Source organism: Hibiscus syriacus, unplaced genomic scaffold, assembly GCF_006381635.1.
Source record: "Hibiscus syriacus cultivar Baekdansim isolate YM2019G1 unplaced genomic scaffold, ASM638163v2 tig00110547_pilon, whole genome shotgun sequence".
NCBI classification, from domain to species: Eukaryota; Viridiplantae; Streptophyta; class Magnoliopsida; order Malvales; family Malvaceae; genus Hibiscus; species Hibiscus syriacus.
Genome location: NW_024062774.1, coordinates 298,608 through 317,623, shown reverse-complemented (window position 1 = coordinate 317,623; position 19,016 = coordinate 298,608). Strand labels below are relative to the sequence as shown.

Here is a 19,016-nt window from a genome sequence, read left to right as displayed (position 1 = left end):
TCACCAACCATATGTGAGCGCCCAATTCTGGAAATCAGAGCTAAAATAAATCCCCTCGGGAGCTGCTTTCCAGAGGCAATTACCTTTCTGTCCACTTTCCGCAACCTCATCCAGGACAGCGACATCTCTAAAAGCCTTGAATCCCCAGTAGAAGTTGCACACATTATGTGTTTTCTTAAACCATTGAGCGGTGAAGTTGAACTTGATTTCTTGGTCCTTCCAGAGAGTGTGGCGGCCGAGATCGTCTTCGTTCGACCGGCAACCGATCTCCAACGGCATAGCATTGTCCGGCATCCCGTTCAGGATGTGAACTTTGTATCTCCAGCGGAAAACTCTATCTACTATTGATTCTGTATGTGAAAATGGTGTTTCGGAAATCAAACTTGCAAGCAAAAGAATGCAGAGGAAAGCAGTGGTCTGGGCGTTATACCCGTAACACATTCTTGCTGGACTTTTGGTTTGATTGGATTAGATTTTTGGTAGCGTGAGATAAAGATGATAGCATCTAAAGGAATGAGAAAAAGAAGGATTTAAGGAATTAAATGACAACAACAAAAAAGGAAAGAGTGAATAATTATATATATATATATATATATATATATATATTGATTTCAATCTCATTTGCAGATCTGCTTAGGTTTATTATTTTGTTTTTGAGTTTTGAAATAGGAAATTTTCAATTTTGTTATAACCGTTTGATCGCGGAAAAATATTGTAAGATTTTAGTCGGATTAAGGATAAATTTTCGCCGTGAAATTTGAGCGGGTTAAACATTAAAAAGATTCGGGATATATATTTAATTTTTGGGTAAATTACATGTTTAATATATAAATTATTAATTTTGGTATGTTTTAGTATCTAAACTTTCAATTTTTTAAAATTATATCTAAAGTTTGGTTTTGGTTTTTTAGTATTTGTTCTAAATTTAACGATATGTTTTGAAATAAATTGAAAGTTTAGGTACTAAAACGGATCAAATTTGATAGTTTAAATACTAAACTTGTTAAGTTTTTTACAGTAGGGTACTAAAATAAAATAAAAACTAAATTTTTAGAATAATTTTTAAAAAATTAAGAATTTAACAGTGGGGTGGATGTGGGATACTCCTCCCTCTTTTAACTTCGCTATACTTGCATCGAATTCACTTTGTGTAATATATTTATAAGTATTAGTTTAATATATATTCTTTGAACTATCATCAAATATGTAATATTATTTTAATTATAACTTTTTTAAAAAAAGTTTAATATATATATAAGTGTTTTAAGTTATATTGTTTTTCTTAAAGTGGTGTTTAAGGTTTTTCAATCTATTCAGGTGTCTAACATTACAAACGTTATTACTTTAGATATTTTAACTTTAACGGCTCTTAAAAACTCATTAAGTGGCATATGTCATAATCTAGTAAATTTAAAATTTTATTTAAAAAACTTTAAAATATTTTATTTTCAAAAAGCCTATTTTTTTCTAAAATACCCAAAAAAATCTAAACTTTCTAAATCTCTGTTCCATCCCATATTAATATTTGGTTGACTGAAATCATTTTCGACGAATCCGATGACGACCGGAAAACGACATCATCGTCTATAGTGATGGATACAAGCCTCATTAGTGTTTCGATCACCGTCGCAGCACCCCTCACTGTTGCTTCTTCTTCTCCTTTATATTCCTCTCCCGTCACAACATTTACCCACCGGCTACTATATATTGTCGTCAAAGCTCACTCATCAATCGTCAAATTCTACTTCCGCCCACCAATTAACCTTTTACCTGATAGGGGGAGGGAGGAGTATGTGGAGGGAGAAGAGATGAGCATGTGAGGAATTATATTTTTTTTATTTATTTTTAAAATTAAAAAAAAAATGTGATACATTTCACTTAACAAGTTTTTTAACAGTTGTTACAGTTAAGGTACCTAAAGTGGTAACTTTTATAACATTACACATCTAGATGAATCGCAAAAACTTTTAGGCACCACTTCGAGAAAAATAATATAGGATATTGTTTTTATATTTAACAATTTTAAAAAGACATGGTGCCAAAAATGCTCACATTGTTTATCTAAATAATTACTTTAACATTTATTCTTTTTTTAACACTTTAAGTCTTTAATCCCTCAACATTTTATTTTGAGATAAAATAATATATATTTAAAGAAATTTTGTTAATTGATTAACTACAAATGTCTATAGTTGATGTGACACATTCACCTATACTAAAGTGTTAGACGTGATTTTCATGAGTTGATTTAGAAGTGTTAAAGATAAGTATTGAACCAAATTATATTTGTAACAACCCAAATTACGGGTTAGTAGTTTTGGATTTACATAAGCATCATAGGGAAAGATGAGAATTCTAAAGATGCTTAACATGGACTAACATAAACAATGCAGTAAAACTTTTGGATAAAAAATATAGAGAAGACCAATTAATAAGTCATGTCACTTGCAACAACCAACAGATTACTAAAAGCATATGACAACCAAAATGATGCACAAACAAGCATAAATGTTTCTCATAAACGTGCATGCACACAAAAGACCATTTTAAGTACTAAATACCTTCATTGAGATTTGTACAACCAACATGAATCAAGAGAGATCAATGAGGCATAATATGAAAACGTCAAACTGATCAAAAAAGGAGGGAGGAGATTTATTTACATTTCGTGTCTCAAAGGTTCAATTTCTACCCGAGGCAATGACATTACCATCCTTAACGAATATGCAGCTGGTCAACAGAGAGTACGCTGAAAAAAATGCATTTAATTTTGTATTAGGACCGAGTCATTGATTTAATAATAAAAAAAAGATAATTTAGTTTCAAACCAATAGTACAAACAAAGAGAATGAAGAACTATAGAAGTTAACCGACATCTGATAAACTATACAACAGGTTGAAATCTGAGTGTAGTAATAGAGGGATTGTGACATGGTTTGAAACTTGGTACTAAGTTACATGGGTGTTAAGAATTTCTTATGCTTCAATACACGCAACAATGAAGAACTTAATCAATGAGTCTATGACAAAGTGCAACCAACAAAAACCAAGCACTGGGTGATTATGTTTATTTACAAATCAGGTGAGACAAATTACGCTCTTGACAATGCTGTTTTCTTTTCATCTTAAGTTTATAGTTTATTCTTTTTAATGGTCAAATCATCATATTTAGTTTTACAAATTTTTAAGTAGAACTAATGCACCCAGTTAGAGAAGTCATATTACTTCTTTTCCTAATTGTTTAAATCTTTGAATTAGGTGAGCCTTTAAGGCAAAAATTGCAGTTCTATTGAAGTGGGCTTTTGTTTTGGCAAAGGTATCCCTCGAAGTTACTGAAGAATTGTTGCTATTGAGCTCGTTATCTCTAGCTTACTAGTCAGAATTCATGCTCAAGGAACAAAGAAATCAACTATCCCGAATTTTACTGCATAATTTCGATAGCTTTGAAGCAATTTTGAGTATAAGCAGCTACGTATATATTCAACTATTTTCTGTAATTTTTAGCTCTGATATGAAGTTAAGGATCATGGAAAACACAGCAATGTTCAATGGCGTTTTTGTTAAAAGGCAGGTCGGAGAGAGAGTACCTGGTTTGGCTGCGGCCGGTGAGTGACGGCGAGTAAAGAATGGAAAGTAAAACATATATCGATACTCTTCAATAATTTTCCGTCATCATTACAATCATCATGCAGAAATAATACCAATTTCACAACTTGTCCGATGAATCATTTATTTTGATGGAAACAAACATACAGTTCTATGAACCACAAAGTAATAACAAGAGAGCTTCAATGAAATTACTGAGCAAAACAGAAGTCTTAAATTCCCCACCTGCGACTCCTGCACAATGGAAAACCAAGAATGAAAGCTTTTCTTCACAAAGAACACCCTCCATACCAAATCAGATTTGTACAACAATACACTAAGTTCCCCAATTTCTACTAACAATTCCACAAGAATGTAACTCGGAAAACAAGAATCGAAAACATGAAATTCAGAACCTTGAAGAAAAGGAAAAAAGTACCCGAATTCACACAGAACCAATCAGGTCAGCGCCCCTCAGGAGAGGCTTCCTCTTACAAACAGGGATATCTTGGAACTGTTGGGCAGGCAAAGTCTTAGACAAAGATCCAACGAAGAACTGAACCGAATTCCCATCGACCTCAATCCCAGTAACAGGCAACCATAAAAATAACATCTTTGCCTGAATCCCAGATATACCGCGCACAGCCCCGTAACTCAGCTTCCCCGTGATGGTCTTGTCGTAGTAAACCAGCTCATCAAAGTGAACATAACAGGTGCTTTCCAGCTCTATCGTGAAGTCTCCAGTGGAGGAGAGGGTGTAGGACTTGACGTTGTCGGGAATGATGCCCTTTGGAAGATTGTACGACGGGAGCAGATCGTGGACATCTGAGGTTGAGCCGTGACCGGCGGTGAAAAAGGAAAGGAGGGTCAGGAGGAGAAGGTACAAGGAGATTGGAGATGCCATTTTTCTGCCTTGGGGAAGAAACAGACTTGGAATGAGTTGAAATTCACAAACTTGTCGGTACAAGAACAACGTGGAGAGTTGAAACTCGGTAAGGAACGTGGAAAAACCAATAATAAAGAAAATATTCTAAAAGATAATTCAAGTTGTCAATTTTATATAAATTAAGGGTAAATGTATATTTTGGTACCTGAAATTAGCTTTAGGTTTTAATTTAGTACCTTAACTTTTTTCTCTTCAATACTTGCACTTGGCTTCGGGGTTCAATTTAGTATCTAATTTCTTCAATCAAGGAGATACGTAAAATTGGTTTCTCGTTTTAAATTGATTTAAAAATTGTAAAAACAATTTTTTTACCAAAAAAAATAAATCCATGTATCAAATTGAACATTGAAATCACTTTTAGGTACTAAAATGAACCTTAAAACAAAGTTTAAGTGTATAATTGAACAAAAAAAATAAAATATCAATCTAAACATTGAAGCCACCTCGAAGTAGCAAAATTTACCCATAAATTTATTATCTTTTAAAATCATATTTAATATTATATATTTTTTTTATTTTTCAGTAATTCACCATTAAAAATATCAGGGATTTGAGTACAAGAAATGCATATATGTATGTATCAGAGCGAATTGTCCCACAAGAAAGCCTCCTCCATAGCTCTTATAATCGAGTTCATTTCTCTCTGGAGCAACTCATTTGCATTCAGGGTGTTGTTATCGGAAGACGGTGTCCTTCTAATACGATCGCTGAGCACGAATCTGCATACCGGACAGTGTCCGTGATCCTTCACCCACGGCAGGATACATTCCTCATGGAACATATGATTGCATGGAGTCACCATCACATTCTCTCTGGCCTCGAAATCTTCCAAGCAAACTGCACACCTTTTCCCATCTTCATCCATCTCTGTTCCCTTCTCATTACCCAGTTTTTTATCTCGGTAATTCGAATTCAATCTCTTCGTCATCTGCTTCTGCATCGGATTATAAATTTCCTTCTTCAGCTTACTTAATACTTTGTTTTCCTCCTCTTGATTCGATCTCGAATTCTCTTGCCGAGTACTCGAGGTCCTCGGAAGAGGCCCTGAAAACCTTGGATTAACTGATCTAGCGGGGAAAGCTTCGAACCAATATGTTTCTACCGGAGCAGGAGCACGTTGATAGTCTGTGAAACTAGAATATAATGTTTTTCTAGAGTTTATATTCAAGGCATCCATTTTATATATAGACAGTAAATTAGATAATGGCATATGTTTCGATTTCTAAGATGAGTGATAAATAAATGAATTTACCCTGGAAAACCGAGGGGTGGGTGTGGCATCTGCCATGGATGCCTTGAACCTCTAATAGGGTTCTGAAGGTACATCACAAAGATTAACAACCCAGTAAGATGATGCACCAAAGTGGGGGGGGGGGAATAACTATAAAGCAGTTCACGCAGGAAAAAATATCCAGGAAATCTTCCTAGAAATCTGAACAAATGAAACTTGGACAATTTAATACTGGCTAGACTAGAAAAGAAGCAACAGAAGTATGTACGCGTACCGCGGCGGCTTGGAAGGAAATGGGATGATTTAAAAAGGGTTCGAATCCGTCGGAACCGAAGTGGGGATAGGGAGCATCGAAGCGTCCATAGGGATTTACAGGACGCTGAGTCTGCCAAAACGGGGTGTTGTTCATGATATATTGGCTTCTTAGGGGGGTGAAACTGAAATTGGGAGTATGATTCATTTTATAGAATTGATTAAGTAATGAATATATCCTTGTGCTTTTATTTTGGTTTTCATGGAATATGATGTGAAGTATGATTCTTGCTCCATTCTGCAGATGCTTGGCCTCCTGGTTGATGAAAGATTGCAGCACTGGCTAAGAAAAGAATCATATTCACTAGTAATCTGAATACATACGCTTATGTTTTGATATTTCTAAACAAGCTCTGACTACATACGCTTATGTTTTGATATTTCTAAACAAGCACCTGTCATACATGGCTGCATCTCCATGTCATGCCACTAGTTGTTTGTATGTTGTGTTGGAGAATATCTTGATGTAACCTCCACCCTTAATGCTTGTTCCCGTTAATGCTTTATTTAATTTATGAAGTTATTGGTTTTATATTAATCATTCTAATTTATTTTTATTAATCTAGGGTAAGTACAAACTAATATCTATTCAAATATAACTCTTAATTTTTTGACATTGAATGCTCACATCCCTTACATCTATAATACTTAAACTCAAATCCTCAAAAAATAACAATCATTCATTATATCACACGGAAATGCAGTAGTGACTTTTTTTATGGGTCCCAAATGGCAAGTAGCGACTTTTTTATGGGGCCCAATTTTTTCTCTTCAAGTTTAATACAATAAGACATTTGATATTCAAGTTTACATTATTAATGGCACTAAAAAAATAGGGAAAAACCCTAAATGAAGTGGGCCGCGCTGCTTATCTCTGGAATTAGGATATCACATCATCGAAATGCCACGTGGAGCCTCCAAAAGTCGCTCGTGGGCTCATTTTATGAAACGCCACCTCATCGGATCCAGCCCACCTTTAGTGCCTCCTCTCTCCCGACTCCCGAGTCCCCGCCACCGCAACCATCTTTTATTCTCGTTCACAATTCACCGCAGAGACCATGACCGTCATTACACCCTCTGTACCACATGCGCCCTTTAGCGCCCCTCCCCTTCCCATGTCTATCCTGCGCCGACTCCCCTTCCGCTTCTTGACCCCCCGTCATCGCCTCCCTCGCCGTCGATTCGCTACTCTCGCCGCAGTTCGCCAAGACACCACTGTCTGGACCCCGTCACCGATCTCATCAATCGAGATAGCCGCCGAGTCCCTCTTCCACGTTAGCATCGACGTGTCGAACTCTCCTGACCTCGTGTCCTCGCATACCTTACCGGGACAGTACCTCCAGCTGCGACTCCCTGATGTGGAGAAACCATCTTTCCTGGCCATAGCGTCTCCTCCATCACTGGTGGCCTCAACTGGAGCTTTCGAGTTTTTGGTGAAGAGCGTGGAGGGGTCGACGGCGGAGCTCTTGTGCGGGTTAAAGAAAGGGGATGTGGTGGAGCTTACTCAAGCTATGGGAAACGGCTTTAATACTGATAAAATCGATCCGCCTGAGGATTATCCGACGGTTTTAATTTTCGCTACTGGGTCAGGAATCAGGTTAGGGTTTCTCTTTTATGTTTGTTTGGCTAAAAGGCATGTTTTATTCCGCGTTTACACTAATTAACTTTAAAGCTAAAGCTTTGTTCTGTTATCATGCTTTGTTTCTTGTAAAATTTGAACATATTGACATTGGAGTTTGCTCAATTAGGTGAAAATTTGTTGGAACATTTTGCAGTCCAGTTTTTGCTCTTATTCATACATTATATTCGAGCAAACCCCTGGTGATGCTTTTAAGGTTTAGAATGTACAATTGTGAGATGGGCATTCTCTGCGAAATGATTGTAACATTGTAAGTCTGTTGGCTTTCTGTGATAATTTGTGATGATGCTCTGTGGAGCTCAGAAGTTTGCACTTCTCTTCGCGCATAATCATGTATGGATCTTCGTTCAGTATATGGTCTCATATAATGTCCTTTGGACACTTCAAGGATGAACCGGTGTTTGTTGGCTACACAATTTTAAACTAGTATATTTTAATTGTTCAATTTTGTGTGGTTTTTGTGCTCAATATCCTTTATTCTTTTCGGTTTCATATTTTTAGTGGTAAAACCATCTGTTTGAATCTTCATAGTTTTCAGATTCAACAGCATGAGTATGATGATATCTGATAGGAAGTTTTCATGTCATGATAGCATATGATTGTTTAGTTTGTCAACTTCATCTGTGTTTTAAATAGAGATGGATGGAATAGCTGCCATGGATTTCTGGATTTGCATACTCATGAGATTTGTTTTATAGGTATGCTTTTCTTTTTGCAGTAACACCTTTCCCTTTCAATATAACAAAGCATAAAAAAAACCTAATTGGCTGATTTAGCTTGAATCGTTTTCAAAACCTAACCGAATTGGAAAATGAAGTTTGTTGTTTTATTATGGGCACACATGATGTGGAAATGTTATCATTCTTTATGGTGATTCTTATTTTGAAAGAAGTTTAATCCCATAACCATCTTTTTAGTTCAACATATCATGATAACATAGAGATTGTTAATTTAGAAGTATACTCCACCAGAAATCTCTTTTGCTTTAGCAACTGTAGCTTCTCATACAAATATATGCATAATTAGCTGGTAAGAATTGCTCTGGCAATTTTGCTTTCATATGTTCCCATATGCTGATTTTAAGTTTACCTTCAAGAATTTCCATCTGGGTACTGGTTCCTGGTGCCGCCTAGCATAAATTATATACAGCAACACTTCAATCACATGTAATATCACAGCCAGTGTTGTTTCTTGACCCCCCCTCTACGGTGTCCAACATGACATAAAAGCAAACTCTACTATTAACTCTTGGGTCTAGTTAGGCTCTAATACCAAAATTGGCGTGGATTAGGGGGAAATAGCTTTAAATCAATAGAATTGAGGCTGAAAAAGGAGTAAGATAGATGTTCAAATTCTTGAAAACACAGGATTATAAAAACTTCTACTTTCTGAAGAATATTAAGTGAAGAAAATAATAAGGTGGCTTAAATCTATAATACAGCTATTCATGTGAAGGATGTAAGTAAAGATTTGGTTGTAGCCCTTGATTAATACTCTAAAGATTTAATCCTTTCCTTATACCTAATAGTTCATAAACAAAACGGAAACAATTAATTAACATAAAAGAAAAATAATAGCTCCTGCATCACTTCCCTTTGTTGTGTATCCAAACGAGGTGATCCAGGTATAACTGATGTTTCTTGCCCTCTATGTGGGCTGCTTCCAGAATATGTTTCTCATTTGCTTTTAGAATGCAAAATTGCCTGGGGACTTTGGTCCCATTTTATTCTTTTCTGGGATATCTCCACTGCTCTTCCAAATGAGCTGTCTATTCTCTTGTCTGCTTGGGTTTCTTATGCTCCACAGTCTCGGATTTGGGCTTTCATCCCTGGGGTTATCTTCTGGTCATTATGGAAATTAAGGAATGCTATTGTATTCGAGGGTGACAGTGCTGATTTCCCGCCGACTTTGTTTTTTGGATAGGTGTCGTTTAGCTTATTGGTTCTCAGCTAAACATTCAAAGGTTCCACTTATGCTAGACTCCGTGATACAGGATCCTTCCATAGCCGATTACAGTGTAATATGCAAGAAGTATTCTCCGGCTATCTTGCCCTCTTCGAGGTGGTCTCCTCCTCCAGAAGGGTCCTTGAAATTGAATGTGGACGGAGCTGTTAGTAAGGACTGGAGCAAAGGAGGTATCGGGGGTTTAATTAGGAACTCTCGGGGTCAAACGCTTTCTTCTTTCTTGGAGTCCATTGATTTCGGCCCTCCAGCGTTGGCAGAACTTAAAGTGATAAGAGCTGGCCTCCTTCTGTTTTCCTCTTCGGATTTGGGTAATGAAGGTTCGTTAATTCTGGAAAGCGATTGCATGAACGCTATTGAGTGGATTGAGAATCCTATCGGATGCCCGGTGGCTTTGTTTCTATAGTCAAGGAGATTGTGGCTATGATTAGTAGGGATAAGATTTCTCTTCGTTACATTCCTAGGAGTGCAAATAGGGAGGCTGATGAGTTGGCTAAAGAAGGAATTGGTTGAATTAGGTTTTTCGAGGAGGTTTTTTGTAGTGCTCTGCTTTTGGTGTATGCTAATTTTCCTATTTGAAAAGTAGAGTTTTTTTCCATCTATTAATAAAACTTGAGGTACTCTTTTCCCCCTTCCACTTTTTGCCATGAATCTTTTGGTTTATGGCAATTATGAAGGGGGTTTAACGAGACCTCCAATTCTTATAAAAAATGTTGTTGATTGTAAAGATATATCCAAATGGGAATACAGGTCATATTACATGGCATTTAAAAGCCCTAAATTGTATACTTGTATGTTCCATGCAGCATTGTAGCTTACTTCTCTTCACTTTCTCATTTCCAGTCCAATTCGCTCTCTCATTGAATCAGGATTTGGTGCTGATAAGAGATCTGATGTGAGGCTCTATTATGGGGCTAGAAACCTTAGGAGAATGGCTTATCAGGTCTGGGGCTTACTTGTCCATTTGTTAGACTTTAGTTTTCTAGAATAAACTAATCCTATGTTTGGTTCTGAAGCTCTTGTTTGTGGTCTCCTATTAAAGGATAGGTTTAAAGACTGGGAATCTTCGGGTGTCAAGGTTGTGCCAGTATTATCACAGCCAGATGATGGTTGGACCGGTGAAAGTGGCTATGTACAGGTAGAGTGCTTATTCACAACTTCACATCCATGTCTTAAGATTGCTTGATGCCATAATAATCAAATTGTTGTAACCTGCTTTGACTTTTGCAGGCTGCCTTTGCTAGGGCCAAGCAAATTGATAGCCCTAAGGGCACTGGTGCCATGATTTGTGGACAAAGACAAATGACCGAGGTTTGTTGCTATTTTTTGCTAGTTGAACTATTTTCAGTAATTTCTTTGTTTAATATTTGTACTTATCTCGTGCGATTTTGCAGATGTCTATTAGTTGTTCGTTTCTAATTTTGTTTTTCCTTGAGATGCAAAGTTTTGAATGATTTCATTCATTAGAAATCAATTCATGCTTTCTCTGCTTTTAAAAATAGGAAAAAAAATTGCGTGACAATTAACTATAGCATGTGCTTTAAATGGTACTGCGGTCTACTAATCATTGTGTTGTATTTTTTTAATTTCTTGTAGAATATGAATTTTAAACCTTATTGAAATTATTCGAGTTGAACTTTAATCGATATATGCACTTGCCACTAAGCCAAATGCTTAGGGGCTGTTATATTCTTTCACATATAAAGACATATTTATGGAACATTTGGCCTGAGTTTTGCATTCTTTGGTTATTTCTAGCCTATGCGTTGAATGAAATAATCTTAACTGCTTAATGAAATTATGGCCGAGAGATGGAACTGAATGAGGTAACCATCTCTAAGGCTTTGCTTGGTTGGGTGGAAAATGAAAGGATGGAAGGAGGGCGTAGAAAAGTGGAAAGAAATAAGTTTTGAGTGTGCTTGGTAGGAAAAAGAAGTGAGAGGAATGATAATTTTTCATCTTTTTGTGTAGAAAACAAATCATTCGAATTTGGAAAGAAAATAGGAGAGGGATTTGAGTTAGTTCAAAATATGTATTTTCTAAAGCCTAATTTTCTTCCCTCATTTTTCAACTCTACTGAGTATTGAATGGAAAGAAAATTGCAAATTGAAACCTTCCTACTAAGTAAACTGATGGAAAGAAAACAAAATCACCTTTTCATTTTTTTACCCTTTTAATTTTCTATCCATCAAATTGTCTTTCCGCTCTACCAAGCAAAGCCCAAGGTTAGGGGGCTGACCTTGAATGAAAAGGTGAGCTGGCAAAGACCAAGGGAAGAATCTAATGAGACCCTGGCCTGAATGAAGAAGCTCAGTGCTTCTTGTAGGGTAAGTGATGCCATGCTATGAATCAGTCGAGCAGCAGCTGATGATAACTGAGGCTGTCCACTTTTTATGGCTCGAGACTGGTTTCTTCTATAATATCAGTTGTCATCACCAACATTTTTATACTCGAATACGCATCATCGTAAAGTAGTACTAGGGTGATCATTTACAGTTTACGGTATGGAGTTGGATAGGGTAACAGTTGGTGGTTTTTGCAGGAAGTGAGTTCAATACTTGTAGCAGATGGAGTATCCAAGGAGAAGATCCTAATGAACTTTTGAAGGCAAAATCAAACGCAACTTCTAATTATTTGTTGTATGATTGTGGAGGAATTGTTATTCTTTCTTACCATAAGCTAAGAGCGAAACCATGCTTGGCTAATAAACTCCTTATTTATTCTAGTTTCTAACGTTTTTGGTGAAAGCCAACTTTGACTTAAATTTTAGAGTTGAGAAAGAGGATACGTTTTCTTATGTCCATTTTTTTTATTAATTTGGTGTAATTACAAGGCAATATATGTTTTAAGATAACTTTTAACCTCTTAACATTGAACGTTTACACCTCTAACATTCTTAGTGCTCGATCTTGGGTCTCGAGGAACGATAATCGTTCTGTTATCATGATGACCATCCGCTTCATGCTTATGTCTATTTTTTTAATTAATTATTGGTATCAAATTTATTGATTGTTTACTTTAAATCGGATTTTTCATGGATCCATTGTGGGAGCGATACTTTCAATTCAATTTGTTTTATTTGCAATAGTCGGGATTTAAATCTCTGACTTTGTTTAAGAAATGTAGTGTGTCATTTTATTAGGTCGATCGATTGTTGATTTAACGATGGTTATAGATAAATTTTCTACTAATAACTATGGGTGAGTAAAACCCGATTCGACTCGAAAAATTGATTTTTTTCACTTAACTCGATTCGAAAAAACTCGACTCGAAATGACTTCGAGTTGTAATTTTATAAACTTGACTCGAAAAAGTTTGAAGTTTAAACCGAGTTGTAAATACAACTCAAATAACTAGTTTGAAATGATCTAATAATGGATAAATTGTGACAGTCGGCTTAACACAAAGAATTTGATGATAAAGAATTCGAAGTGGTTTTTGAAATGCTCTAATAAAATCAATGTCAATTACGTACATAATTCCTTAAAGAAAATATAATTTTGCCATTTTTGTTGAATTCAAGTATCATGAAACTTTAACGTCAGGATAATTAGTTTGAAATTGAACATGATAAATGTCGAGTTCGAGTGATCATTACACTCGTGAACTTTGAGAAGTATTCTTCTTCATAAATTTTGATCGGCATGATCAGTTTCAAAACGACCTCATTTTTATACGTATTTGATAAAAAGGGACTATTGAAATTGGACGTGGATAAAAGGAAAATTCCAAACATTAATATAAAAAACGGTCTTATTTTCTTAAAAAGATAACATATTTATTAAAAGGGATTATTAGTTTTTTAGCACGAACTTTGTGATTTTCGTGGTAAAAGAATTATTGTCATTTCTTTAGGATTTGGGTTCGAGGTGTGAACTATCAATATCAAAAGATTGAGGATTATCTTTGAATGAATATTGTCTTGTACTTACCCAAATTAATAAAAAAAACTATAAATTTTAAATTTAAAACTTTAATTCTTAAATATTAAAATATATAATTTTAAATTTTAAACATAAATCTTAAATTTCAAACATTAAAAATCAAAATTCTTAAACAATAATAAGACTTTAAATTCTAAAATAAATAAATAAAGGGACATGATCCAGTTACGCAATGTAAAATGAGTTTGAAGCAATTTAGAACCGTTGGATCAGTAAAAATAGATGACTCAGATTAACAGTAGGATATGTGAAGATATTCACTTAGAAAAAAACAAGGAATCAATCTAAGTCATCTATTTTCACTCATCTAATAGTCTTAAATATGTGTAAAACTAAAAAAAAGTTACATTGTGTAAGTGGATCTTAACTCATAAATAAATATAAATTCAAAATTGTACAAACTTATGCATCAAATAATTTTTGTTATAGCACGAACCAAGAGACTTTAACGATTAAGGGATTGTTGATATTTTTTTAGATTTCGAGTTTCAACACCACTTCTGTAATAATATACGAGTGTTTATCATCAAATAATTTAGAGTATTTTAAATAGATGGTTCAGTCTCAAGACTAATTAAAAAATAATAATTTTTATTATATAATTAAAAATGTGAATGATTTTAAAAAAATGGTAATAAAAGAATTTCCATAAAATTGTTGTTACTGTAATTTTTCCCAAATATACCGCATAATAAGCCCTAGAAAAGGGTTTTCATAACCAGAAGAGCCTAAAGGATCAGAGTACAGTGATGGGAAAAGCAGAGAAAGAACAGCTGAATCGGGCACTCACAGCCCATCTCAATTCCATCCATGAAACCTTACAGGTTCTTTCTTCTTCTTCTTTCCTTTTTCATAATTTTGTATGGTTATTTTGAATCTTTTTTTTATGCACTATTATAACTAGATGTTGGATCAAACTCCTTCTTCCATGGAGAAAGTGGCATGGGCTCAGGCTATCCAGATTGGTGACTAAGTTTCCAAGCAAGCTACTATCGGTGCGCCATATTTCTTTTCTTTATGAATTTTCTGTTTTGGGTCTGGGTTTTCCCCGCATTATTATGATCTGCAAATCATCAACCTATAACTATGATATAAGCCTGAGAAGACGGTATTTTTTTTGCTTCTTATTTGTTAGTGATTTCCAAGGTTATATTTTGTTTCATTCTGAAATGAATTGCTTGGCATACGGGTTTCTTTTGTTTTCCACCATAATTCTGCGTGGCACTTTGGATTGACTGAGATTAGGGATTGCTGCTTCTATTTGTTTAACAGCTGGAATGCTTTGGAATGGGGAATCACCTGATGCTAAACAAGTAGAGGAGACCACGAATTCATTTTTCAATGCGCTGCAGGGCTTCCTTTTACTCTCCCATGGAAGCAGTGTTGGTGCTGGCCCAACTCTCTCTTCAAGCATCCACGAATCCGTTAAGCACGTTGTTGATTGCAGTTTTAGGTTAATGAAGGAACATGTCTCGTTATATGGTAAACAGGTTCTCTCTCTTCCTTCCCCCCCCCCCCTCGAACTGCATATCATATCATAATATTTAAATCCCGACAAGCATTATAATCTAGGGTGAACTCTCTCTTCCTTCCCCCCCCCCACCCCCGCCCCCCGAACTGCATATCATATCATAATATTTAAATCCCGACAAGCATTAGAATCTAGGGTGAACTGTTTCATAGTTAATTATTTTCAGCCGAAGATGAAGTTTATGTAACACTTGGCCTGGCAACATTTCTTTTCTTTACTGAAATTTGAGAATCAAAGCAGTAGTAGTGATAAACGAGTAGTGTTTTCTAAAGGGATGTCAAAAGATGTGGTGCAGAACACTTGGGAATCAGTACTAAATCTAACACCTTCCCTATCAGAGAGTTACTAGTACCTTTATAAGGATACAGCCCCCTTTTAAAAAATGTCAATGTTTAAAGCATTTTTGAAGTTGTTTGTTTGATCCGATGTCCTGATGTATAAGTAATTATTTATACTTATCTTGCAATGAGTTCGGTTATAAATTTTTGACTGCTATAAACTGTTTATTACTTTATATAGTATGCAATCATCTGATAACCAATTGGGTTGATGGTCATTGATCGGACTGCTTCATAAAGTGTGAATGTCATTCTTTGTGTGACCTGTGTTTGTACATTTATTTATGTGTAGTAGGTATTTAGTTTGCACTCTCCTTAGCAGGGTTTCAAATCGTTTTCGTGGTCGCGTTTTCGGTCATTTCGTGTTTACCGCGATCGCGGCCATAGCAGGCGCTATTGTGGGTGTGGCGGGTATATCGGAAGGTAGCGCTACCGCTATTTCGTGGGCACTATCATGGTCACGGACTGCTATTTGAAACCCTGCTCCTTAGTTGTTGCAGTTCATTAGACATTAGGATTGCAATCTCAAAGATAAGAAAAATTAATGCAAAACTAATGGTGCATTCTATATTCCCGAGGCCTTATTTGCGTGCATCAGCTTTGTTTTTTAACAAAATCTGTTTATAGTCATCCAACGTGATTTATTTTGATTTTCTTCCATCCTTTTGTTCAATTCTAGCAGGATCTCGCAATGAGGAGAAGAAACTTTCGATGCCTCAGTTTGTTGGAGCAGTATGGGAGGCATGCTCTGCTCTTAAGAAGGTTCCCTCGACAAACGTGATAGCGATCGGGCGTGCAATGACACAGGTAGCTGTTTCTGTGAAAGATGTTGTTCGTGAGATGAATGAGCTCAAGCCCGCTTCCTCTGACCTCGGGAATGGAACCTATGATGACACTCCTAGCAAAGCTGAAAGCAAGCCTGAAGATGATGATTTAAGTGACGATGATCTAGACAGTGACTTGTCGCCTGAAGAAATGAAAGTTGCTCAACTAGCTCAAGGGGTCGTGTCCGAGACACTTGTGGTTATAAAGGAACTCATCCGCACTATCACTGGTATGCTTAAGCTAGAAACCCCAGATGACAATGGTAAATTTGTGGATTCTTTGGAGAAATTATTGAAGATATGTCAAGGTATTGGAGCAGAGATTGATGAAATCGGAGCCTGTCTTTACCCCCCTCAAGAGATTGATGCAATAAAACTAGCTTTGGAGAAAATATCGAGTAGCATCAATGGAATGCAGCAAGAGGTTGATAGTTTTCAAACATCTGCGGAGCCGTTTGTTGAGGCTTGCGGTGGATTGAGGAATGTGTTAAAACAAATGGAATCAGAACTCGATTGCGTCAGCACAACAGAGTTAACATATAAAATGCATAACGTTGTTGTCACTGATTAGATATATCTATAGATAGAGATGGATATGTGGAAGGAATATTGTTCTGAAATGCCTATCTTTAAATTCTTTTTGCAGAGTTCTTTGTATGTGAAGTCTTACTCGGTAGTCTAGTGGCATAATATATGAATTGCATGCTCATGCCTAGCTTAAGCTGAAAATCTTATGAATATATATAAGAAATACGGATGCGAAGAAGACTCACATTCCATGGAGAGCAAGGATGAGGGTTCGAAGAGTGCAACCAATGAAGACAAGAAAAATGTTGCCACGACTAAAGATAAACCCCCACCAACAGGAGTGATTGAGAAGAGGGTAATTTTCAATGTCTTCAACACTTTCAAATATGCTGAAGATTCTAGGGAGTGTCAATCGCTTCAAGATGTGGAATCTATGATGGAAGAAATTGTAGAATTTTGTCGCGGCAAATTTTTATACAATGATGATCATTTGAAGCTCGATAAAGAAGACGAAGAGGAACTCGAGGATATTCCGAAGGAGATGAGTCAGTCTAACTTACTCATAGCTAGACCAAGTACGAAATTTGAACTTTTAGATTTCATTAAATATACTCATCATAAACCCCAAGTAGTTTCTCATCTATTTAAGCCAGAAGTTATGAAAGAATTAAGGAATGAAATGGAGATCAGTAAAAATTCCCTAATGAGAAATTATTATTTGCCACGATATTTTCGTGTTATGTTGACATTGTCAATTTTCTTGTTAGTAGTATTCTGTTTCCTTACTTGAATAGCTAGGGAAAGAACAATGTCATACAAGATGTGGGCTACGTCATTGGGATGACTCTACCTCTTCAAAAAATTTGCTGTCCAAACGATTAAAAGTTTTCACAGAAAAGAGGAGCAAAAAGAGATCTCATTCCACTGTCATTCATCTTCATGCGGAAAGCATTTTAAAGGAGAGAGGATTACCGCAAAGGTCCTACAACACTGTCATATCAATTCAGATAAATTCTTGTCGTAGCATATTATTACTTGCTTCAGTTTTATAGAATTTCTTACCACACATTTTTCCTAATCACTTCACTCTATATAATTTATTGCCACGGCATAATTTTCCATTTGTTCATACTATTTCTTGCCACGACATAAATTTCCTCACTCTGCATATCCTTTTATATTTTTACTTAGTGATATCCTTTTGCTATAATATATTTTTAAAAACCCTTCAATCTATGTAGAGACGATACTCACTCACTAATATATTATATGGTTGACTATGTACACTTTCACATAATTACGTGTCACAACCCTATCTATTTACACACGATCAAGTTTTTTGTGTTGTCATTGCGAACCACTTTACCAATGGCTTATATACCGGAATAAACTTTTTTTGTAGTAAAGGTATGGCAGATCAGGTAATCTCACCCAAACCATGATCTTTGTCGGATAATCCTTCGCAGTAGAAAAGGTTCTACTCCACAGTTGTACAGTTAAGTAACTCCGTAAATCCCCCACGGGCCTCCTGTTAACACATGATAGAAATCCTCCTCGAGAGAAAACCAAACCAGAAAGTATTCATTATCGAGGTCGATAAGATTAATCTCACCTGCAATATTCCATAAAGCTTGGACTCTATTCAAAAGGGCTTTATAGCCGATTTTCTTTCCCAGTAGACGAACTAGTACTGAGGTGGTGAGTTTAGCATTAATGCATCATGGATTCTTTCCGAAAACCAGATCTTTGGCATATGACCATTGTTTTCTAGAAACACGTCTTCAGGCTGAACTTCAATTTCCGATTCATTAATGAACATACCCTGATTATTCTGCTTAGATACCCCCGTTACCATGTCGCAAAACGTGGGTTTAATATTAGGGTTTCCAACCACGCTAGTATTGGCATTAGGAGCTATGGGATCAGCGCCGAAAGTGTTTGCTACACTCGCCTTCCCTGTTACATCAGAACCAGCATCCACCACTTCCTCCATTAGGGTGTCAACGCGCACCTCATCTGTTGCTGGGGAAACACGACTCTCCCCTCCCAAAATAGTGATGTTTCTGCCCTTTTTCACCAGCCTTTGATTTGCAGCATCAATGAGGGAACCAGGGCGTTCAAGGGACAACGAGCTATCTACAGGTGAGATGGTGGAACTTCCACCAGGTGAGCGGGG

General features: G+C 36.2%; 5 protein-coding genes across 5 annotated transcripts; 2 read left to right on the top strand and 3 right to left on the bottom strand.

The window, feature by feature from the left end:
• On the bottom strand, positions 1-441 carry LOC120130427 (S-protein homolog 5-like). The gene has a single exon (XM_039147659.1). It carries the CDS (start codon positions 439-441, stop codon positions 1-3), a length of 441 nt encoding a protein of 146 aa, XP_039003590.1.
• Positions 442-3,627: 3,186 nt separating this feature from the next.
• Positions 3,628-4,572, bottom strand: LOC120130447. Its single transcript, XM_039147678.1, has 2 exons — positions 4,025-4,572; positions 3,628-3,840 (listed from the first exon to the last, which is right to left on the bottom strand). The coding sequence occupies exon 1, from the start codon at positions 4,487-4,489 to the stop codon at positions 4,031-4,033; it is 459 nt and encodes a 152-aa protein (XP_039003609.1). The 5' UTR covers positions 4,490-4,572; the 3' UTR covers positions 3,628-3,840; positions 4,025-4,030.
• Positions 4,573-5,021: 449 nt separating this feature from the next.
• Positions 5,022-6,190, bottom strand: LOC120130445 (RING-H2 finger protein ATL33-like). Its single transcript, XM_039147675.1, has 3 exons — positions 6,037-6,190; positions 5,784-5,845; positions 5,022-5,664 (listed from the first exon to the last, which is right to left on the bottom strand). Exons 1-3 carry the CDS (start codon positions 6,169-6,171, stop codon positions 5,112-5,114), a joined length of 750 nt encoding a protein of 249 aa, XP_039003606.1. The 5' UTR covers positions 6,172-6,190; the 3' UTR covers positions 5,022-5,111.
• Positions 6,012-16,900, top strand: LOC120130442. Its single transcript, XM_039147673.1, has 6 exons — positions 6,012-6,022; positions 10,156-10,163; positions 14,362-14,443; positions 14,524-14,614; positions 14,892-15,101; positions 16,171-16,900. Exons 5-6 carry the CDS (start codon positions 14,897-14,899, stop codon positions 16,881-16,883), a joined length of 918 nt encoding a protein of 305 aa, XP_039003604.1. The 5' UTR covers positions 6,012-6,022; positions 10,156-10,163; positions 14,362-14,443; positions 14,524-14,614; positions 14,892-14,896; the 3' UTR covers positions 16,884-16,900.
• LOC120130444 (fruit protein pKIWI502-like) lies at positions 7,053-12,314 on the top strand. Its single transcript, XM_039147674.1, has 5 exons — positions 7,053-7,671; positions 10,519-10,618; positions 10,718-10,813; positions 10,906-10,986; positions 12,218-12,314. The coding sequence occupies exons 1-5, from the start codon at positions 7,133-7,135 to the stop codon at positions 12,278-12,280; spliced, it is 879 nt and encodes a 292-aa protein (XP_039003605.1). The 5' UTR covers positions 7,053-7,132; the 3' UTR covers positions 12,281-12,314.
• Positions 16,901-19,016: the final 2,116 nt, after the last annotated feature.